The following is a 19,738-nucleotide window of genomic DNA, read 5'->3' on the forward strand; positions in this document are numbered from 1 at the left end:
GTTGATAGTCTGCTTACAGTTGTTCAGATCCCATTTCAAAAGCCATGTTTGCTAATGTTGATGAAAAGTTGGGAGTCCTGTCTTGAACAAGTTTTCATGTAAATGGTGTGTGCTTTGCTTTGGGTCTGGTTCCATTTTCATTGAGTGTTATTCTCTTGTTTCCTTTCCTCTTTTGTCTTCTATTTTTTGCTCAAGGATAGCCCATCATTAAATTGCTATTGATCTGCATACAGGCAGGAAGAAGTGGGAGGAGTAATCACATGACTAAATCCTGGAATCTGGCTTGACTTTTAAACTCCTCAGTCCTCACAAAACGCTTTCAACCCAGTAATGTATTAGAAACGGCACTGCCCTCTGCAGAAGCAAAGAGCATGCTGTGCACTGCTTGCTGTTAACATCTCCTATTGTGCATTCCATCAGCCCCCCGCTCTGGATTAAATTAATTATGCAGCTCCGTGAATGTGTGTCAGAAAAAAAAAAAAACTCTTGATGCAAAACTTGGCTCTTGACGTTTCCTTGCAGCTTTGTTTCTCATGCACAGGCATCAATTATTGAGACCCAGACACTGGCTAATTTTTAAAGGTCCAAGTCCAGTGTTGGTGGACCTGCTGTCCCTTGATTCAGCCGCACACAGAAATGGAGAGGAAGGAAAACTGGAGTCCGATTTTTTTCCAGGATCCTGGCAGAGTGCTGACACAGGTTCCTCATGTCACAGTGCAGCCGCCAGCAAAATACTGCACTAAGGATAGGAGAGGAATTTGCTTTAATCTTGTTTTTTACTGCTTTGTTTGAAACCATCTTTGACAAACAATCACTCTTATAACGATCCTAATGATGGTTTGTGCTAATTGGAGAAGGACACTCGGTTTGGTTTTAGTATCAATAACATGGATTTTAGTTTATCCATTATCCAGGTGTGAGGATTTGTGAGGCCAAAACACTGAGACATGGTCTAACCCCTGTGTATCTGAAGTGATCAATAGGCCACTCTGGCTCTGCACCAGATTGTATTGACACAAGCTCAGCTGGTGTACTGTTGTGTTATTTCTGTATTCATCAAATCTGACTGGAGTGAAAGTCCTCGGTTTTGTCTGAGCAAATTATATCGCAGTAGTTCCTTATCAGTTTTCCTCTTCGTCTGAGTAAATCAAAACATATCAAAGAGTGGTTTATAATCATTTGGAAGTCATGTGCTACCAGCTGCATTGATCCTACGGTTAATAGCTAAGCTAATGGTATTTTAGAATCAGTCAGTCATGGAGCGCTGCAATACACATGGACTACTCGGACGTTGAATAATCGCTATTTTCTCTGTATTAGTTCTGTAGTCGATGGAATGTCATGTGGGAGTCTCTCTCTTCAAGCTGCAAAATGTTGAATGTCTGTGTGAAGTGTGTGTGGCAGTATATTGGAACGCATGTTACATAAACTCGATGTATTGAAGACCTGTGAAGCTGCAGGTTATTTAGTGACTTTAACTGGAAATCATCCTCTCCCTCTTTTGTGTAATTTAAAAATGTAACATTTCCTTTCAAGTCATTTTAAAGATATTTATTTATGTTTTTATTTTACCCTAATCCTTATAACTTTTCGTCTGTTTTGTAGGTCCCGTGAAAAGATGAATGTCGTCAAAGAAAATAAAGACATGGCCTGCTTCTACACCACCAAACACTCCTGGAGGGGAAAGTAAGACCCATAAAATGTTTTTATAAGCCCACTGATTCCTTTTCAGAGCTGGTGCCATTTCAGGGCTTGAACCTTGTCTACTACCTCTCTTTTGTATTGATTTACAACGCAACATTGACCTAAAGTCTTCCCTTCATCACTTTGTTTGTCTTCTTCACTTAAAATCCTGATGCAGTTCTTCCATTTTGTTGACATTCCTTATCTTAGACAGGGATAGGAGGTCTGCAGACCCTGATCAGCACTAATGAGCTGTGTTTTGTAGAGCTGCATGTCTTCTGAAATGTGACCCAAAGACACAGATACTGACAGTAAACACAGCGAGATGGTTCATGTGTTTTATGGACACCAAAACATGAAACTGTTTTTCACAATATTACTCTTACTCTCAATACTCACATAATTGTTACCATAGGGGGCAACTTGTTTTTTTGTTGAGAGGAAATAAACAAAACTACAGCTGCAACTAGTGGTTTGACAGAATATAAATCACCAACTATTTTGAAAGACCTTCGCTATGGATGTGGTGAAAATGAAGTAAAGGCAATTTGTTGAAGTCGCACAGGATTGGGAGAGGTTAGCAATAAAGGAAAAGATAATGCTTGCAAAAATATATGGATGTGACAGCAGGAATACTGCCATACAAGCGTATGCGCTGTGTAGTGTGTACATATATAGAGGGTGCAATCACAGCGGCTCTCTGTGTTGTTTTAGCTTAGTGTTGGAAAGTAATCAGACATCATGCCAATAATTCAAAAATCATGAACTAAGCTCAGATATTATAATACATTTACAAATCCTCCTATTTCCCTTAGCAGTTTGTAGTGCGTTTATTTGAAACTTGTAATTAATCATCATTAACCTAAGATTATGATTTCAATCAATTGACACCACTAATAAAAGGAAATCACTTTTCATTTGTTTTAGTTACTGAAAAGAACATGATGTAAACTGGTAGAGTACAATAAAGGAAAAATAAGGGCAGCAAAGTTTATTTATGCTGTAAGCTAACCCTAACCCTATGTCCATGATCATCTAAGGCAAAAGGTATTTGTTTTCATTTGATAGATTATAGTTAAATTACATACTATGTGACTTGATGTAAATACTTTGGTGTCCCTCATGCTAAAAGATGGAGATGTTCAGTTTGAGCCGGTGGCATCACATTACCAGTACCTGCTCTCTAAATGTCTTTGTGCCATTAAGGACTGCCATTGACTTTGGTAACTGAAGCAGGGCTGCAGAGCATTAGCCATCATCGAGGCTTCATCCTGCTAATGCTTCCTGAAGGGTCCGACATAGACCAGTGTTGATGTATGTGTGGTGGATACAGGGGAGGCCGAGTCAGAGCGACACAGTGGCGCACTTTAAACCCCCATTTATGATTGGTCTGAATGGAAAGACAGATTTCCATGACCCTCCTACCGACTTGAAAGTGGGTTGCTCTCTGCCCGGTTTTGTCGAACACGCCTCTATCAGGGATGAAAACTGAATTTGAATGTCATTCAACTGTCACCCCTAAGAGAGAAAGAGAAAGATGAGAAGACGCAGACGACTATATGAGAGGGAGTGAGCAGGGGAAAATGAAACTTAATTTGTTGCTTCTGAAATGCAATTCTGTGAAATCTCAGTGAAGCGTAACTACAGTTGAAGACATCAATGTACAAATGTTGACATCAGGGGATTCACTTTTGACAGTTGTGTCATGAATCTGTCAAATACAATTCAGAGGAACTGCATCCTATGCCCTTCTTCTGTATGAAAAGGGCACGAGTCACACAGTTTTAGGAGGCAACAGTTCTTACTATATAACAACCTAAGATATTGTGGGCTTCTTTGTCACCTGTGAATCCTGGAAACCATGATCTAATTTGATTTATAACCAACCTTTTTAGTCTAAAAACAAAGCAAAAACTTACGAAGAAAACATATTTGAAGCACACTTAAAGTGGACCTATCATGCTATATTTGAACAATATATTGTAGGGCCATAGCTATATAAAGTATATAAATATCGTTTTTTTTTCAAAATACCAAAACGATCCTGCATTTTAGCCATGCCTCATTTCGCTCTTTCCAGCACTGTTTTTGCAGGGGGCTGATTCTGTTAGCTGCAGCTGACCACACCCCCCTGCAGGAGAGGGGAGCGTGCTCTGAGATCAGCTGCTGGGCTCTCAGAAAAGGAGGAGAAAAAGAGATCTCCGTCCTCCGTGTTTTATTCTTATAGAAGTAAGAAGAGAAGTAACGGGGCAGAAACCCTCCTTTTTACGCAGCGGTCCAGACATAGACATCAAACGGCGACACATATTCAGTTGCCAGTTACTTTGGCATTAGGGCAGGGATATCTAGATACTTCCCAAGGTTTGACATAATGAATTGTGCTACTTTTAAAGCAAGCAACGATGTTTTCAAATCTGTAATCAAAAAGCTCCTCAAAAACACTATCGAAGCAGTTCCTGCCGTTGCTACGTTAGTTCAAACAGTAACAACGGACTATTTTCTTAGCGGATGCATGTCAATTTAAATCAATACGACTATTTTTTAAATCAATAAAATCATTTTCTAAATCCATAAAAGCAATTCAATTAAAAATGGGAGTCATGTTGTTACTTTGTTGAGAATGTGGCCATGTAATAAGCGGGATAATGTGCACATTGCACATTGCATAGTGTGCCTTCATGCCGATCTAGATCCCTCCGCTTCGCATCGGGCTCCTGATCAGCCTGACGGTGTTCTTTTCCCCAAAATGACCGCGTCGCTGCACATTATCCCTTACATATGATTATATAGAGTCATTATTCATTTGTTTTAAACCAGGAGGAGCAAACGCTTGCCTCGGGGAGGGAGAAAAAGAGCCACAGCGGAGAATAAACAGAAGGGCAACCATGGCAACCATGCAAGTGAAGTCTTCTTCGCTGCTTTTGTGGCAGACTACAGCGCCACTTACAGGCCTAGCATATGTACTACAGCGTCTCCAGCGCTTTCGAGCCGGCCGTGGCCCAACCCCACATTCCCCTGATAGGTGGAGAATTGACCAATAGCCGTAGCGCCACCGTCCTGACGTCAGGACAGTGTTCAAATCTGGATCAGTCTGTATCAGATCCGTTGCAGCCCCTTTTTTTAGAGATTTGGGTATGGAGGAAAATAGAGAGGGTTGTGTTTTCTGACACTTGGTGAGTTCCCTGACACACCGGGGACACATATTCATGTATAAAAGACGTACAAAAGTGCATTTTGCATGATAGTTCCCCTATAAACTGGTACTGTATCACAGATGGGAGGTGCACAGCCCTTCACTCTGAATACAGATCATGATCCCAAAGGTAAACTGTAATTAGATGCATCTGTAATTAGCACGCCCCTTAGCCATATATAAAAAGTGCTTATTAGACAGGATTCAGCATCACTTGATGTGCCAACACTATATCAAGGACATGAACTATGAATGCAGATTTTTCAGTTTTTACACTAACTTGCATGTACAAAAATGACTCTGGCTTCATCTCATAGTTGGCAGTTTGACACAAATGATCAAACTTATTTTTGTCACATGTTAAATAATTGGACTACTGGGCAGATTGGTCGGCAGACGGAGAGAATTGCTCATCTGTTCTGGATGGAGTTGAAAAAATACATAAGTCGTTGCTTCCCCAATTGATGTCCCTAGTGTTTATGTTGATATAATAAATGGTGAAATCCTTGAATATCTGGGTAGATCTATCCTCAAATCAGGTCAAATATTTTTCTACAATAGTTACAATTATAAAATGTAATTCTTTATTGCAGCAGTATTTTCCCCTCCATCTGTGCCCATGATTATGTTTTTTCCAAGTCTTGTGACTTGTAGATTATTAGATTTGTGTCCTAATGAAAGGCATTTCACGGTTTTTGACACAAATGAGTCTTCTCAAAGTTTTCAGTCACTCGAGGGTTTTCAAACTCAGCACTTCACTATGCTTTCTCAGAGCATGAATATGCTAATAGCAATCTCTTTTGAATCTTCTTTGAATGCATTCATAACAGTACGTCTACACTACAGGCATCAAAAAATGCTTTCAACGCTTCGCCCATTCACTTGAATGGGGTGACGTAGAAGATTTTGAATCTTCGCCGAACTGCATTGTGGGGAACATGGCATGGCTTTGCAAGCATCACGAGCATCTATCGGCATCAAAAGTTGAACAATGTTCAACTTTTGAGGCTCGATGCTTGGCATCAGCCAATGAAATCCCGTTTATGCAAATCCCGCCAGTACAAGCGCAGCCAATCAAACCGCGTGCAAGCTGGGAGAGCCAGACCGCAGTTCATTTCCTCGTATTCCAAACGAGATATTACGGTAGCAAATCACCCGGTTCTTTACGACCGGAACTATTTACCGGGATACAAACCGGAGGAACCAGGCATGGAGGGAGGTGGCAGAGACAGTGGGTGAAACTGGTCGTTTTTTCGCCTGTTTGGAGAGTTTATATCCAGTTTACTTCGTTTTAACATTGCTATTGCTTTGTATGTCGGGGGCGGGAGATTCATGTGATTGGTTGCTCGCAAAAAATCACCAAGCTTCAGACACGCCCAGCTCCAAGATTTGTTCATGCCTGTAGTGTAGACGGGCCGTAAGTCTCTATGTTGTTCCCAAACATTAAGGAAGCCTTGGTGCTACAGATGCTGCAGCTATGCAGTTGTACACACCCCCATACATGGGATGTGTACTATACTTTGTTCTTTGTGTATTTTAGATCCTGTCAGTTGTTTCCGATATAGTACAGGGTCTGTTTTTCTCATTCTGCTCTCCTCCTCTTTGCATCTCTAAAACTAATGTTTGTTGAGTCTTATTCGGAGGATTACGTTGTGTTTGTCCTAGCTTTCTTTTATGTTGTCCAATGAATCTTCAGCTCAGTGTTCTCTGTGAGAAAGGTTGTTAAAAGAGGAGAGGCAGTTGTTAAGGGGGTTTATTCGGATACAGGAAGTAGCTTAATGTGATGCATTATGAAACCCGTGAGAGGAAGGAAAAGCTCTAAAGACAGTCAAACTGAATGAAGAGTAACCTTATTTACAAACTATATCTGTGGTGTACTCTGATTTTCATATCTTCGTATGAATGAAAATCTTAACCACAGAAGCATGAGTTTTCAAATAGTCGGCTGCAATGTCAAGTCATTAGTTGAAGTAAAAACACTCATAAGGTTATTTCAATTCCTAGGGTTAGTATGTGTAATAAAGAGTGCTAATGTAGGCATTGTTTTAGCAGGTTGATTTGACTAATGTGTCTATTGGACAAGGGTCCAACTCCTCTGCACTTCACAATATCCAAAAACCATATTTTGCATCACAAAGGAAGAGACGTACAGTATAAACATCAGGGGCCTCATTTATAAACGGTGCGTACGCTCAAAAGATGGCGTAAATAAAATGTTACCTCATTTATCATATATGAAGAATTCATTTGAAAACATTGATTAAAGCCAATCTTAAAATGACTAAACAAATGCCTGTTTGAGACTCCTCAGTGCACACAAAAACCTAACTTGGAGAAATAAATATATACGGATATGTTATTTAAAACCACCTCGAATATGTTGTCTTAATGTTATGACATGTATTCTCATAAATGATGCGGTATGCAGAAGGACAGGCTGCATTGGAGACGCTGCGCACAGCTGATGACAGCTGGAACACAAACCACCAAATCAAAAAATAAACATTACCGGTAGGGATGTCCCGATCACCTTTTTTTGCTCCCGATCCGATTCCGATCATTTGATTTTGACAATTTGCCGATACCGATTTTTCCCGATCCGATCTTTATGCAATGCATTAAAAGGAAAAAAAGCATTCAAGTTGTCCCTTAAGGTTATTTTTTTATTTAAATTGGATATTCTATCCAACATGGATATAGCTTATTTTTTTCACAGCAGCATTGGATCAGTTCAGTTGTGCAGCATTGGATCAAAACAAAATAAAGCTTTCAGTACTCGTTAGCTTACTGCTACAATTAGACACTGCGCCCTGCCCACTCTGTTGCCAGATTTGAGAGAAATAAGCAACCAGGTCTATGGAAACAAGCCCCAAAGAAGCAACACATACATGATGTTGTGTCATTTGAAACCAAAACTAAGGCCTCAGGATGACTTTAAGACTTGAACATGGTCATTTTTGTTTTGTAACATTGAATAAAAAAAAACAAAAAAAGTATTTAAATTTAAAAATTTAAAAAATCCCGATCCCCGATTTTTTTCTCCCGATTCCGATCTTTGAAAATCACGTGATCGGCTCCGATCCCCAATCACGTGATCGGCTCCGATCCCCGATCACGTGATCGGATCGGGACATCTCTAATTACCGGTAATTGACTCCACTCCAGCAGGGATCCCCCGATACTTTCTTATGGGGGGGGGTCTCCTGTCCCCGGCGCAAACACACTGACACACTGCCTGAGGAAGGTTATGTGTATTTTGTCATTAACTTTTTTCGGACCACTTATTTATTTATTTTGGTGACGATCCGACCTCCATGCTCCTACTCTGGTTCAAACTGCATCCACCAAACAATGTGATTTGTCTCCACCTTCCCAAAAGAACCAAAATATGACACGGTGTGAGATGTCTTTTTTAGCTGTTCTGTCGTCAATTCCTGCGATCTTCTCCATGCAGTCAGTCAAAATGAATATTAATACGGGCCGTTTCTTTGACTATTTATAGGCAAACATGGGCGTTACGTGAAGCCCGCAAAAGCTGCGCCGCATTTCGAGTTGATTGTGATTTATAAAGGGAAACCGGCATAGGACGTGCCGCACGCAAGTCCTACGCCGATACGCAGTGTTTTATGAATCTGAAAAGGTCTGTGCGTATACATTTGCTTTGTCCTACATAAGCAACCTTCCCATGTGAATCCTACGCAAGGCTTTATAAATGAGGCCCTTGGTGATGCATTGTTAGCCTTTTAAACAAACACACAGCCATCGATGTTTGAACATTGCCTTTGTACTGAGACAGAATTAAAGGGGAAGGGGGGAAAATGAACGCAGAGAATGAATAATAAACACATTTTGTGCTGACACCCAGTTTAGCCAGGCACTTAGCAGCAAGGTCGAGACATGTACTGTAGAGAGACCTGAGATCAGTCAGGGCTTCAGACTTTGTGGCCAAACAAGACGGAACCTAGAGCATTGTGGGAGTGGATGGTTTGGACAGAATTGCTTGTACTTTTTAATGACGAACGTACACAAAAAGGACGTGACATTTGTCTAATAGCGAAAAAAGGAAGTACACTGACTGCGGGAAGAGCCTGAAAGTCATATTCCACTTTGGCCCTGTCTCAGGCCGCTGCCTGACCTCTCTGTTTATGTAATTTATTGAATCTGTATACAAGTCAAAATGCATCATGAAGAAATAACCTCTCAATTTAAGTTCCTTTTGATAGGACTAGTGGGTTACTTCACCAGACCTCTTAATGTTATCCAGGCCAGTGAGGATGTGCAGGAAAGAAAGAAGCCAAGTCAGCATGTTCACTGTTCAGACGAAAATTGCTATGGAGGTGCTAAAAAATGTTGTCCATACAATAGTTAAGCATGCATGTATACTAAATACAATAAACCCTTACTTTCAACACTTAAACTCACTTGATCCTCGCAAAAATGCATAACAAATGACCCATTTTCAAACAGAATGATATGAATTTGGCAACAATTCACAACTGATGGTGTTGGCACACCCCACAGCAATCAACTACACACACACACACACACACACACACACACACACACACACACACACACACACACACACACACACACACACACACGCACATTTACTCAGCATAGTAGGCGGAAACATTGGCAACATTGAACTAATTTCACACTTCCTTCCTACTATTTGACAAAGTGTAGGATGTTTCAGAGTGACTCATTAACAAACAGTTGACATACGATAAGTGACGACCCTTTATTTTAAAGTCACAGAGGCCAAATGTGGATTCAATTACATACAAAGAATATTTCATTTCTTGAGTAAAAGTTCATTATTCTGAAATCATCTGGTATTACATGTCTTTCAACCTATAATCCTCTAACCCACCCACCTTCTTCTTCTTAGCTCAGGACTGCTTTTGTTGTATTGTGTTGTAAGGCATCTTTAAGCACTGGGAATAGCCCTTTTATTAATATGATGTATTATTGTTATTAGACTATGCTGATAAGAGTTACGCCTACATGTTTGAATTCTTTCCTATCCAATTGTCTAGATAGAAGCTTTTAAATGGGCAGTTATAGATTTTGTTATTCTATTTTCACCTGCCTGGATTTTATCTCAGCACACAAAACCTCAGAAAGCCTAAATAATAGGAGCTTCTTATCTCTTTCCTTCTCCCCTCGTCCTGCAGATGTCAGAGACATTGTACATCTTGAGATCACAAGTTATCTGTTCTCGCTGCATCTGTTCAGGAAACCCATCTTTGAAAGACTGTCACACATTCAGCTTCCTATCCCACGTTCACTGATGTTAAGCGACTGCCCGCCTGTTGTACTTGCTGCTGCCATGTGTGGTTTGTGGCTTTGTTTCTGACTCATCCTGTCTCTGTGTTCCAGGTACAAGCGAGTCTTCTCAGTGGGGACGCATGGCATTACCACTTACAACCCGGCCACGCTAGAAGTAACAAATCAGGTCAGTGTGTGTGCAGGCTGGGGAACAGGAACTCCGGTGTCCTTCAGGAGCTTTTTCTTCACTGTCGCTATCAGTGCCTCACAGGCGCTTGTGGGATATGCTGATCTTGGTCCCATGTGACTATTGAAAATCCATTTGAAGCACAATGTTCCATTGCTAAAAGCTGAAACAATTATTTTGCTCAGCCTTTAAATATTCCCATCTTTCAGCACTGCTGTGCACACATTACAGCAGCATGTCTCAACGATGATAAGAACTTGAAACATATACTAAATCAATACCCATTACTCTCTAAACCACAGCCATAACCCCCGCAGTCAAGAAAATGGCTGAACAGCAAATCCTGAATCATCCGTTCACGCGTCATGGTTGTTTTAAAGGAATTACTACACCAAGTGCTTTTTGTAAGGGAGTATATGAGCAGGCCAAATACAAATATTTTCTTCTCCTTGCTAATAATGGTCATAACACATGTAAATAGTGTTTATTTTGATTGTAAATACTTTTTCTTTGTGTACTACCATGACCTAAACATACGTAACAAACGAAAACATTAAAAAAAATGACCCTGCTTATCTTTGAAAAGCAGTATTTGATAAGCGTTTTATTATAGACACAAGAGATTGGATTGTTTTTTTAATAATGAACAGTATTTGTCAGCAAATATCACTGTTCCTATAAAGAGCTTGGATTTGGTATTCTGTTATTCATTATCTGTTCGTACAACAGATTTCACTTATTGGTGCATAGGGGAGAAGTTATAAACAAATACATGAATGTAAACCTAATGCATCCCCTTACAGAACATATAACGTTTTATAAAGCATTTGTGAAAGGCTGTGGCTCAGTGGAAAGTGTGCTGCACTTCAAATCAGGGGATAGCAAGTTGGAGTCCCACTGCAGTCAGCATGTCGTTGTGTCCCTGGGCAAGACACTTCACCTCAAATTGCTCCTGTGGGGATTGTCCACATAACTGAATGTATGTAAGTCGCTTTGGATAAAAGCGTCTAACAAATGACATGTAATGTAATGAAACGTTTTTTTTCATGTTGAATCTGCCTGTGTACTGTATGTGTGTCTATTAACATGTTTATCTCTGTGTTGTTGCTGTCTGTTTTACCAGTGGCCTTACGGGGACATCTGTGGCATCGGCCCTGTGGGGAAAGGCCAGGGAACAGAGTTCAACCTTACATTCCGCAAAGGCAGCGGCAAGAAGTCTGAAACGCTCAAGTTCTCTACGGAGCACCGGACAGAGCTGCTCACAGAAGCTCTGGTGAGGACAAACACTTATTACTTCACTGCCTTCAGTCACAATGACCAAGCAAACGTCATGCACATATCTATTTGAAGGGTCTCAGCAGGGGTGTTTTGAAGTGGCTGATCCACGCTGTTTAGTGTGCGTCACAGCTGCACATTTTGCTGTACTGTCTAAAATAAATGTATTATACAGTGTTTTGGAATGCGCTGCTTGCACATCACAGGACTCCCTGTTGGTTTTGATCATAAATGTGAATCAGCAGATTAGTTTTGTTGCTGTAAAGAGAGAAGGCTCATTGTGCTCAACAGAAGGGAGGATGGGATTTATTTTCCCTGCAGGAAAATTAAACATAAGTACAACAGGGATGATATAAGAGCATGCTGTGTAAATAGGCACTTAAACCTAATGCCTTCTATGTCTTTGTTTTTCTTACTCACAGAGATTCAGAACAGAGTTTTCAGAGGGAAAAATAACTGGCAGGGTAAGTACTGTAATCTATCAAATCAAATAATACATGTTCGTATGTCTTGACCCCCAAATAAATGTTATCTACCATGTGTGACCTCTCACAGCGTTACAACTGCTACAAGCACCACTGGAGTGACACACGGAAGGCAGTAAGTTTAGAGGTGACACCGGGGGGCATCGACCAGATCGACCCGCAAACCAATCGGGTGCTGTGTTCCTACGACTATCGTAATGTGGAGGGCTTCGTGGAGCTCTCTGACTACCAGGGGGGGTTCTGCATCATTTATGGAGGCTTCAGCAGGCTGGTATGCATTCATAGGGTTTTTTTCCTCAGTGTGTAATATGCTTAAGTGTGAATGTTGTCTTCATATTTCCTTTCCCCCTTGCTCTCAGCATCTTTTTGCCTCCGAGCAACGGGATGACATCATCCGCTGCGCCATCGAGCATGCTGGGAACTTCATTGGAATGACCCTACGACTGAGGAAGGAGGCGTTGACGTTCGAGGACTTTGTGACGGACAGGTTGGGGAAGTACAGCTCGGACGAGAGCATCACTTCACTGGCCGAGTTCGTGGTGCAGAAGATCACCTCTCGACACCGGGTTAGAACATCCTGCTTCTGCTTTTACCTCGTAGTGCTGTATGGGGGGGTTTATTTAATCAACACATTTATGGATCTTTAAAACTAAATCTAAAAATCTAAATTTGAGTAATAAATGTGTCAAATAAAGCTGTGAAAGGTTTTAGCTTTGAACCATTCTCTGGTTTCTTTCCTCTGCGAATTCACTTCTTGCATAATGACACAGAAGCAAATAAGTCACGCTGTGTTTACTTCCAATGTAATATGAATGATCCTTTGGTTATCAACTGATGCTTTGTGATGCCTAATGCTTTGATGAATTAGATCTTGATAGTATCTGCTTTTATAATTTTCTTTTTTGAAGCAACATTCAATATGTTTTTTAAGTTTGACGATGTCCTCCATTAGGAGCCTGTTAAGCGCATCCTGGCCCTGACAGAGACTTGTCTAGTGGAGAGAGACCCGGCTTCCTACAACATAGTCACCATCAAACCCTTTGGAGAGGTGAGCACTAGGAAACGAAAGCAACACCAATCGTTACAATTTCAGGCTGAAATGTTTACACTTAGCATTTTGTTCTCTCTCGTTGCACTCCTGTGAAGATAAATGTCCATTGAACTGCTTGCCTTTGATTCATTATGTATGAACTACATCAAGTTAACAGCTGGGATGAAAGCACTTGAGTCTGTGAAATGACTAAACTCTCCCCTCCTCCTACCTTTTTTCTCTCACTCCTGTCCTCTTGTCTCATCTCCCTTCAGGTGTTTGCTCTCATCTGTGACGTAGACAACCCTCAGGTGTTTACAGTGGAATTCATCCGAGGTCAGATCAGAAAGTTTTCCTCCACAGAAAGGTACGCAGAAGTACACACCTGTCTTTATGTATGTAGTGACGCAATGGGCCCTGAGGATTTGTTAAAACGTTTCTCCTTATTTACAAAATGAGTAATATGCTTCTGTGTGTGCTGCATAGCAACTATATCTTTCTTACTGTGTGCTCACTGCTCGTCCTCCATCACACAGCATCATTTATAATGCATTTAGCTGAGTCTATTTGTATTTGCGTCTGTAGGGACTCCCTCTTAGCCAGCCTGCTTGATGGAGTCCGCGCATCAGGCAACCGGGACGTGTGCGTCAAGATGGCCCCCACGCAGCGAGGGCAGAGATGGGGCCTACTGAGCATGCCCGTGGACGAGGAGGTGGAGAGTTTGCATCTCAAATTCCTGGCAGCACCTCCTAGTGAGTCCGAGCCCTTATTCTCATGAGATTCATTCATTTGAATTAGCTTCATAAGGTGCAAGTAGTAGACAACATATGAATGACAAACCCTTTAGGCTCCTCGTGTGTTCTTTGTATTGAGAAGCTAATGATGATAAACATCAGCATGCTAGCATGGTCATTATTCGCATGTACTTTGAAGCACTGCTGTGCCTGCCTCAACTATTTCCCTAACATTTGAGTCACAGATATATACATTTATTTTAAAACAAATACCAAGCGACCTCTGAAAAACCCAGAAGGTTGTCTAAAAATGGCAACTGTTGTTTTGAAGGTATTTTCAGAATCCTTAAAGATTATTCTGGCCGTCTGCAGTAAAAAATGTTACATCTGTTCTAAGAGAGAACATACGTCATTGCTCTTTTTGGAAACCACAAGCAACATTTTTATTATGCAGCAGAACATTTTTAAATCAAGATGGTTATAGACGCCTAAAATAGTTTTTGAGTATTATGGAAATGCCATCAGAACGGTTACAACTTGGATAATATACAGAGTTTCACTGTTGTTTGTATCTTTACAAATGTATAAAACGAGATGGTTACTTGTATAAAATGCTAGTACATGGGTTATAAACAGGGTTCACCTGGTGCTAACAGTTTTTCGCAGAGGCTCTTAGTCTTTATTCTTTTTTTAATTGTTCTATCCCCCATTTCTCTTTTAGATGGGATCTTTGCAGATGCAGTGTATAGATTCAACGCCAACATATCGTACAGTGGAGTGCTGCATGCAGTAACCCAAGATGTGAGTGTGTTTAATTCAAGTGATTTATGTTTATTTATAAGTAGGATCCACACTAAACTGTTTATTCTCTCTCCAGGGTCTTTTCTCTGAAAACAAAGAGAAGCTCATCAGCAACGCTATCCTGGCTCTTTTATCCCAGGAGATGGAGCTGCCCACGGTGAACGCCGAGCTGGAGAGCCAATTCCAGGCCATCCGCCGCCTGGTGGCCTCCAAGGCCGGCTTCCAGGCCTTCACCCAGCTTCCCAAGTAAGAGCGCAGCCGTTGTCACTCTTCACCTGCGGTTATTTCTTTAAAGTGCATTTTTCTGTTGAGCTGCTGGTAACAGGCATGCTCTGTCATTCCAAGGTCTGGTCAAGGGTCTGGAGTCACAGATGCAACGTAAATATGAATCCATACATCTCAGTCTGCCCTTTTGCCTGTCTCTGTTACTGATCCTTCTTGTTCTTTTCTAACGTCTTTCCCAGCTGTCTGTCGATCAGCCTCTTTTATCTTTGATCTGCTTTCATCTCACGCTTCTAGACAGGCACTTCAGACAAGAGGTTATGTCACTTCCCTGTGCTCAGTAGTCCAGCTGTCTGCCGCTCTTTGTCTTGACCTTCCTCTCTCGACATCTCATACTTCGTCCATTTCGTTCCCAGTATCTGCTTTGCCCATTCTCTCTTTTTAGATTTCCGTACATCACAATCTGAGAACCCTGACGTCTTTCTGGGTCACTGAGATGTATGAGAGGAACTGTATTTACTGTTTATTATTTGTTCCTGTGAAGCAAATGAGAATTGGTTTTACAGAAAGATCCATTGCTAGAGTAGCTTGGTGTTTCCCTTAAAAACCACAAGACACAGATCACTTAAAAAACATAAATGGTTTATTTTTGAGAGGAAATCCTCTCTTTTATATTGCTACACTTAAAGTTAAATAGAAGATCTGACACAGCAAACCACTTCTGAAGCAATGAATTATTTGTGTATCCAACCCCAGACCTCTTTTAAATAACACCGTATTTGTATGTTTTTATATTTCTGTCTACTTATGCCTACTTTTAGTGCTGTTAGTAAATCTCTGAATGCATGTATGTGTGTTCCAGGTTCAGAGAAAAATTGGGAGTAAAAACAGTTAAAGCTTTAAAAAGGAACAACAACGGTGTGACACATGCTGCTGTAGACATGCTCTGTGCCCTCATGTGTGTAAGTATAACCTGAATATCTAGACATCAGACAACTGCAAACACACAGTACATATCAGCCGCTTTTCTTTCATCGTGCCGTTCGCCTGAGACCTTCTCGTTCATGTTTCTCTGCAGCCGATGCACGACGACTATGACCTGAGGCAGGAGCAGCTGAACAAAGCCTCTCTGCTGTCCTCCAAGAAGTTCCTGGAGAACCTTCTGGAAAAGTTCATCACTAATGTGGTACTGTTCTTTTTACTGTCTGAAAGCTAGATAGAAAATTAAGGAATTTAGAAGTGGTTGTACAAAAGTCATTAAGTGCAGTTTCATAAAGCTCCTAATTTCTTGTATGCAAAATATTAACCCTTGTTTCTTTTTTTAATTCTTTTTTTTTCAGGACCATGGAACAGGAGCTCTGGTCATCAGCTCCTTACTGGACTTCTTAACATTTGCCCTGTGCGCCCCCTACAGCGAGACCACCGAGGGGCAGCAGTTCGACATGCTGCTGGAGATGGTTGCCTCTGATGGACGCACGTTGTTCAAACTATTCCAGGTAATTGACTTGTGTGAATCAAAACCCTTCTGGCCTAACTATAATATGACTGATATAAATTCAGTAGATGCCTGTGTGGTCAATTGTGTTGTCCTTATCTCTAGCATCCCTCTATGGCGATAGTGAAGGGAGCAGGCCTGGTGATGAAGGCCATTATTGAGGTAAGACTTTCTGTGTGTTTGGTGGACAAATATGTCCTTTTGAACCTGAATGTTTTTATGTGTTCATGCTTTGAGATGATTACCAACCTGTGTGTGTTATACGTAGGAAGGAGACAAGGAAATAGCCAGCAAGATGCAGGACCTGGCTCTGAGTGAAGGGGCTCTTCCAAGGCATCTGCACAATTCTCTGTTCACTATCAGCGCTGACCAGCGGATGCTTACAAACAGGTCCAACCTCAATAGATTCCAAACACTCTCGCACCATTATGAAGTCATTTTTTATCTGTTGGTTATTGTAGATAGTTTAATAATAGTTTAATAATTCTCTCCATGTACAGTTTCGTACAACAAATATTTTTCTTCTATAAAACACATAGCAAAATAAATCAGCTTCTTCTATTCTTTTCTTCCTCAGGCAGTTGAGTCGTCACCTGGTGGGACTTTGGACGGCAGAAAACTCTGTTGCCATGAACCTGCTTAAAAGAATACTGGTATGCTACAAACTAGTCTGATGCAGGCAAAGTACCAGAATGTGAGCCAATGATTTTCTCTTGCGGCAGAGGCACCCTGTTTAAGTGTTAACCCTTTTTGCTTTGTCTTGTGTGCTCTCAGCCAACAGGCCTGCTTGCTTACCTCGACAGTCCTGACCCCGTCCCAGAAAAAGATATGGACAGGATGCACATCCGGGATAACTTGAAAATTGCCACGGTATCTGAATAAACACATCCCGTTCTTACATCTTTTCAGTGTGAATATACGACTATATTTGCCCTCTCTTAATGTCGTTTTTTTATTTCTTTCTCACAGGACCAGCTAAATCGAAACAAGGTGCCCGACTGGCAGCGGTTAGCCGGCAAAGCAGCCAAAGAGGTGGAGAAGTTTGCCAAGGAGAAAGCTGACATAGTGTTTATGCACTGGAGAGATAAGATGGGCATCGCTCAGAAGGAGGTGAGGATATATTTTAGTTTGCAAAATCGCTAAGGGGCTGATTTCTAAAAGACAAGCTGCTGCTGCTGATGTTTCTGCTCAGATGTCTTTAACTGATACTCCTTTTGGCTGATGCTGAGACAGTGCTGCCGTATCCAGAGGCAAACTAAATAACTCACTTTTCAGAGCTGCCGCTGTTATTTTGCATGCAGAGGTGCCTGACCTTTCGGAAACTGCTTTTGTCATGATATAATCACGTTAGATTTTTCTTCAACAGCATATCTGCTGTTCAAAATGCTTGTGCACATTTTTCATACATGTTTAACATAATTGTTTTCTTTAGCTAAGACTTTCTATCGCAGGAATGTCTGAATGGGACAGGGTTCCCACAGATCCTTAAAAGTTGAATTTATTCAACTTAAAATACTCTGATTGTTTTATTGGTATCAAACAATCCGAGTCTTAAGATTTCAAGACATTTTATTATTATTTTTTTGACATAATTTTGAATTAATAAATCACATCTATTAAAACTATATCAACATTTCATGCAGATCAGGATAGCAGGATTGTTTGTGGGCCATTATGCACTTTCTGCTAACTAGCGACAACATGGGAAAGTGCAAGGTCAATGAAAACTTGCTATTTAACAACGTTTTTGCAGCATGACTAAAACCTTTATGTGTTTTGTTGTTCAGGTATTTAAATTAAATAAATAATAAAACTCGCAACCATATGTATTAAAGGCAGTGGAAATCCATGTCCAGAGTTATTCTTAAGTTTGTTTTCATTTTTTGTTCTGAGTGGCATTAAAAATGTCTTGATAATAAATTGCCCTAAGCTGTAACAAAGCTGCGTGACCATGTAGTATTTAAACTCTAAGGTCACCCTTCTTTTAAAAAAAAACCTCTGTTAGGAAAGTTGCAAATAGTCGATGTAAGGCTTTTCAGATTGAACCGCTGTTGGTCATTTTTACAGAAAGTTGTGGGTGGGTTGAGGTTTGCGATTTCATTTTACAACTGTTTACTAAAACCATGGACTAATACCGCCTGCTCATTGAAGTTTTAACAAAAGTGAAAATGTGTGTTTACTTTAAAAAAAAAGCTATAACCCCCAAACTTGCTTCATCTGAATGTCACCGAGCTTCCTTTCCTCAACTTTTGTTTTGAGTGGCTCATATTGGCTGATCAACTACATAATATGATTGGCTTGCTTTCACTGAATTTTGCCAAATCGCCATCAATGTTTGCATCACATATTTGTTGTTAGCAATTCATAAAGCTAGTCTTGAAACAAATATGAATCTTTTAGCATCATCAGCTAATACATCTGAATGATTTTATAATGTATTTGTATGTCTGTATTCCAGTGACCTGTCACCCTTTTGTTACTATTGATCTCTGTTTGATCCGAGGAACAATAACCTCTCTGTGTTGTATCTGCCCCACCCTCCCCTTGTCTTGTTTCTCTGCTGTCAATGACAATGCAGCAGGACAGAAATAACCTGGTAAGTAGGACTGACCAATGGGATCCATGCTGTGTTTTTCCATCTTCTTTCTCTTGACCAAGCCATTTTTCCATCTTCAAGTGACACATTGGGTGTGTTTTTAAATTCAGCCGGGCGATGACCTATTATCATTTACAAGGAATTTGTACAAGTCTTTAAATAGATGTAAACAAATAAGAAGTTATTAACGCATTATAAACTAGACATAAAATCACACATCTGAATATGTCAGTCAATATAGGACATGTTCAGATTACCTATCATTTACTTTGTCTCAGCGAAAAGAGACACTCATCCCTCTCTTTGTTGAGACATGAAGGTTGCTATTATAAATGCAAGCATACTGTACCACCTTTGGAACCATACAGTATATTACACTATACACCATATTTGATTGTGCAGGAAATTGGACTTCTTGCCTTCTGCCACAAAAGAGAAATGCTGCTAATAATAAGGCAATTAGAAGTTATAATGCTTGAGAAGTTAACAGCTCTATGAGAAACCTTATCATAACCGCCTCGCCCAGTAAGAATTACAGAGCACACCCAGTTTTGGGATCCCACTTTGTTTTTTTTATGTTTTATATCCTTGTTTTCTATGTTGGTTCGTTGATGTCATTGTTTTTTTGGGGGGTTTTATGTCGTATTGTTTCTAATACCTTTTCTCCATTCTCTACAACATTTGTGTTACATTTGTCTCCCCATCATCTCATTTTTGGTATCATCGTTTAACCTTTTGCTCATATTGCTGCCATCTTAATATC

The 19,738-nt window shown here is 40.6% G+C and overlaps 1 protein-coding gene across 5 annotated transcripts in view; it reads left to right on the top strand.

Annotated features, from left to right (window-relative positions):
- Positions 1–19,738, top strand: part of dnajc13 (DnaJ heat shock protein family (Hsp40) member C13) — a gene marked incomplete at its 5' end in the record, with an annotated part of 33,167 nt that overhangs the window by 2,404 nt on the left and 11,025 nt on the right. For 2 of the 5 annotated variants that reach the window (XM_079661968.1, XM_079661965.1), the window contains 21 exons: positions 1,606–1,686; positions 10,262–10,337; positions 11,461–11,610; positions 12,035–12,076; positions 12,168–12,368; positions 12,457–12,663; positions 13,050–13,145; positions 13,403–13,494; positions 13,713–13,879; positions 14,583–14,662; positions 14,739–14,908; positions 15,008–15,040; positions 15,747–15,846; positions 15,963–16,070; positions 16,225–16,380; positions 16,485–16,541; positions 16,648–16,769; positions 16,957–17,032; positions 17,154–17,249; positions 17,349–17,489; positions 18,958–18,975. In XM_079661968.1, the coding sequence (XP_079518094.1) occupies positions 1,606–1,686; positions 10,262–10,337; positions 11,461–11,610; positions 12,035–12,076; positions 12,168–12,368; positions 12,457–12,663; positions 13,050–13,145; positions 13,403–13,494; positions 13,713–13,879; positions 14,583–14,662; positions 14,739–14,908; positions 15,008–15,040; positions 15,747–15,846; positions 15,963–16,070; positions 16,225–16,380; positions 16,485–16,541; positions 16,648–16,769; positions 16,957–17,032; positions 17,154–17,249; positions 17,349–17,489; positions 18,958–18,975 (2,269 nt within the window). Of the gene's footprint in view, positions 1–1,605; positions 1,687–10,261; positions 10,338–11,460; positions 11,611–12,034; positions 12,077–12,167; positions 12,369–12,456; positions 12,664–13,049; positions 13,146–13,402; positions 13,495–13,712; positions 13,880–14,582; positions 14,663–14,738; positions 14,909–15,007; positions 15,041–15,746; positions 15,847–15,962; positions 16,071–16,224; positions 16,381–16,484; positions 16,542–16,647; positions 16,770–16,956; positions 17,033–17,153; positions 17,250–17,348; positions 17,490–18,957; positions 18,976–19,738 lie in introns of those variants that run through there. The other 3 variants (XM_079661967.1, XM_079661966.1, XM_079661969.1) reach the window with 2 other exon arrangements.

Source organism: Notothenia rossii, assembly GCF_949606895.1.
Source record: "Notothenia rossii genome assembly, chromosome: 12".
Lineage (NCBI taxonomy): Eukaryota > Metazoa > Chordata > Actinopteri > Perciformes > Nototheniidae > Notothenia > Notothenia rossii.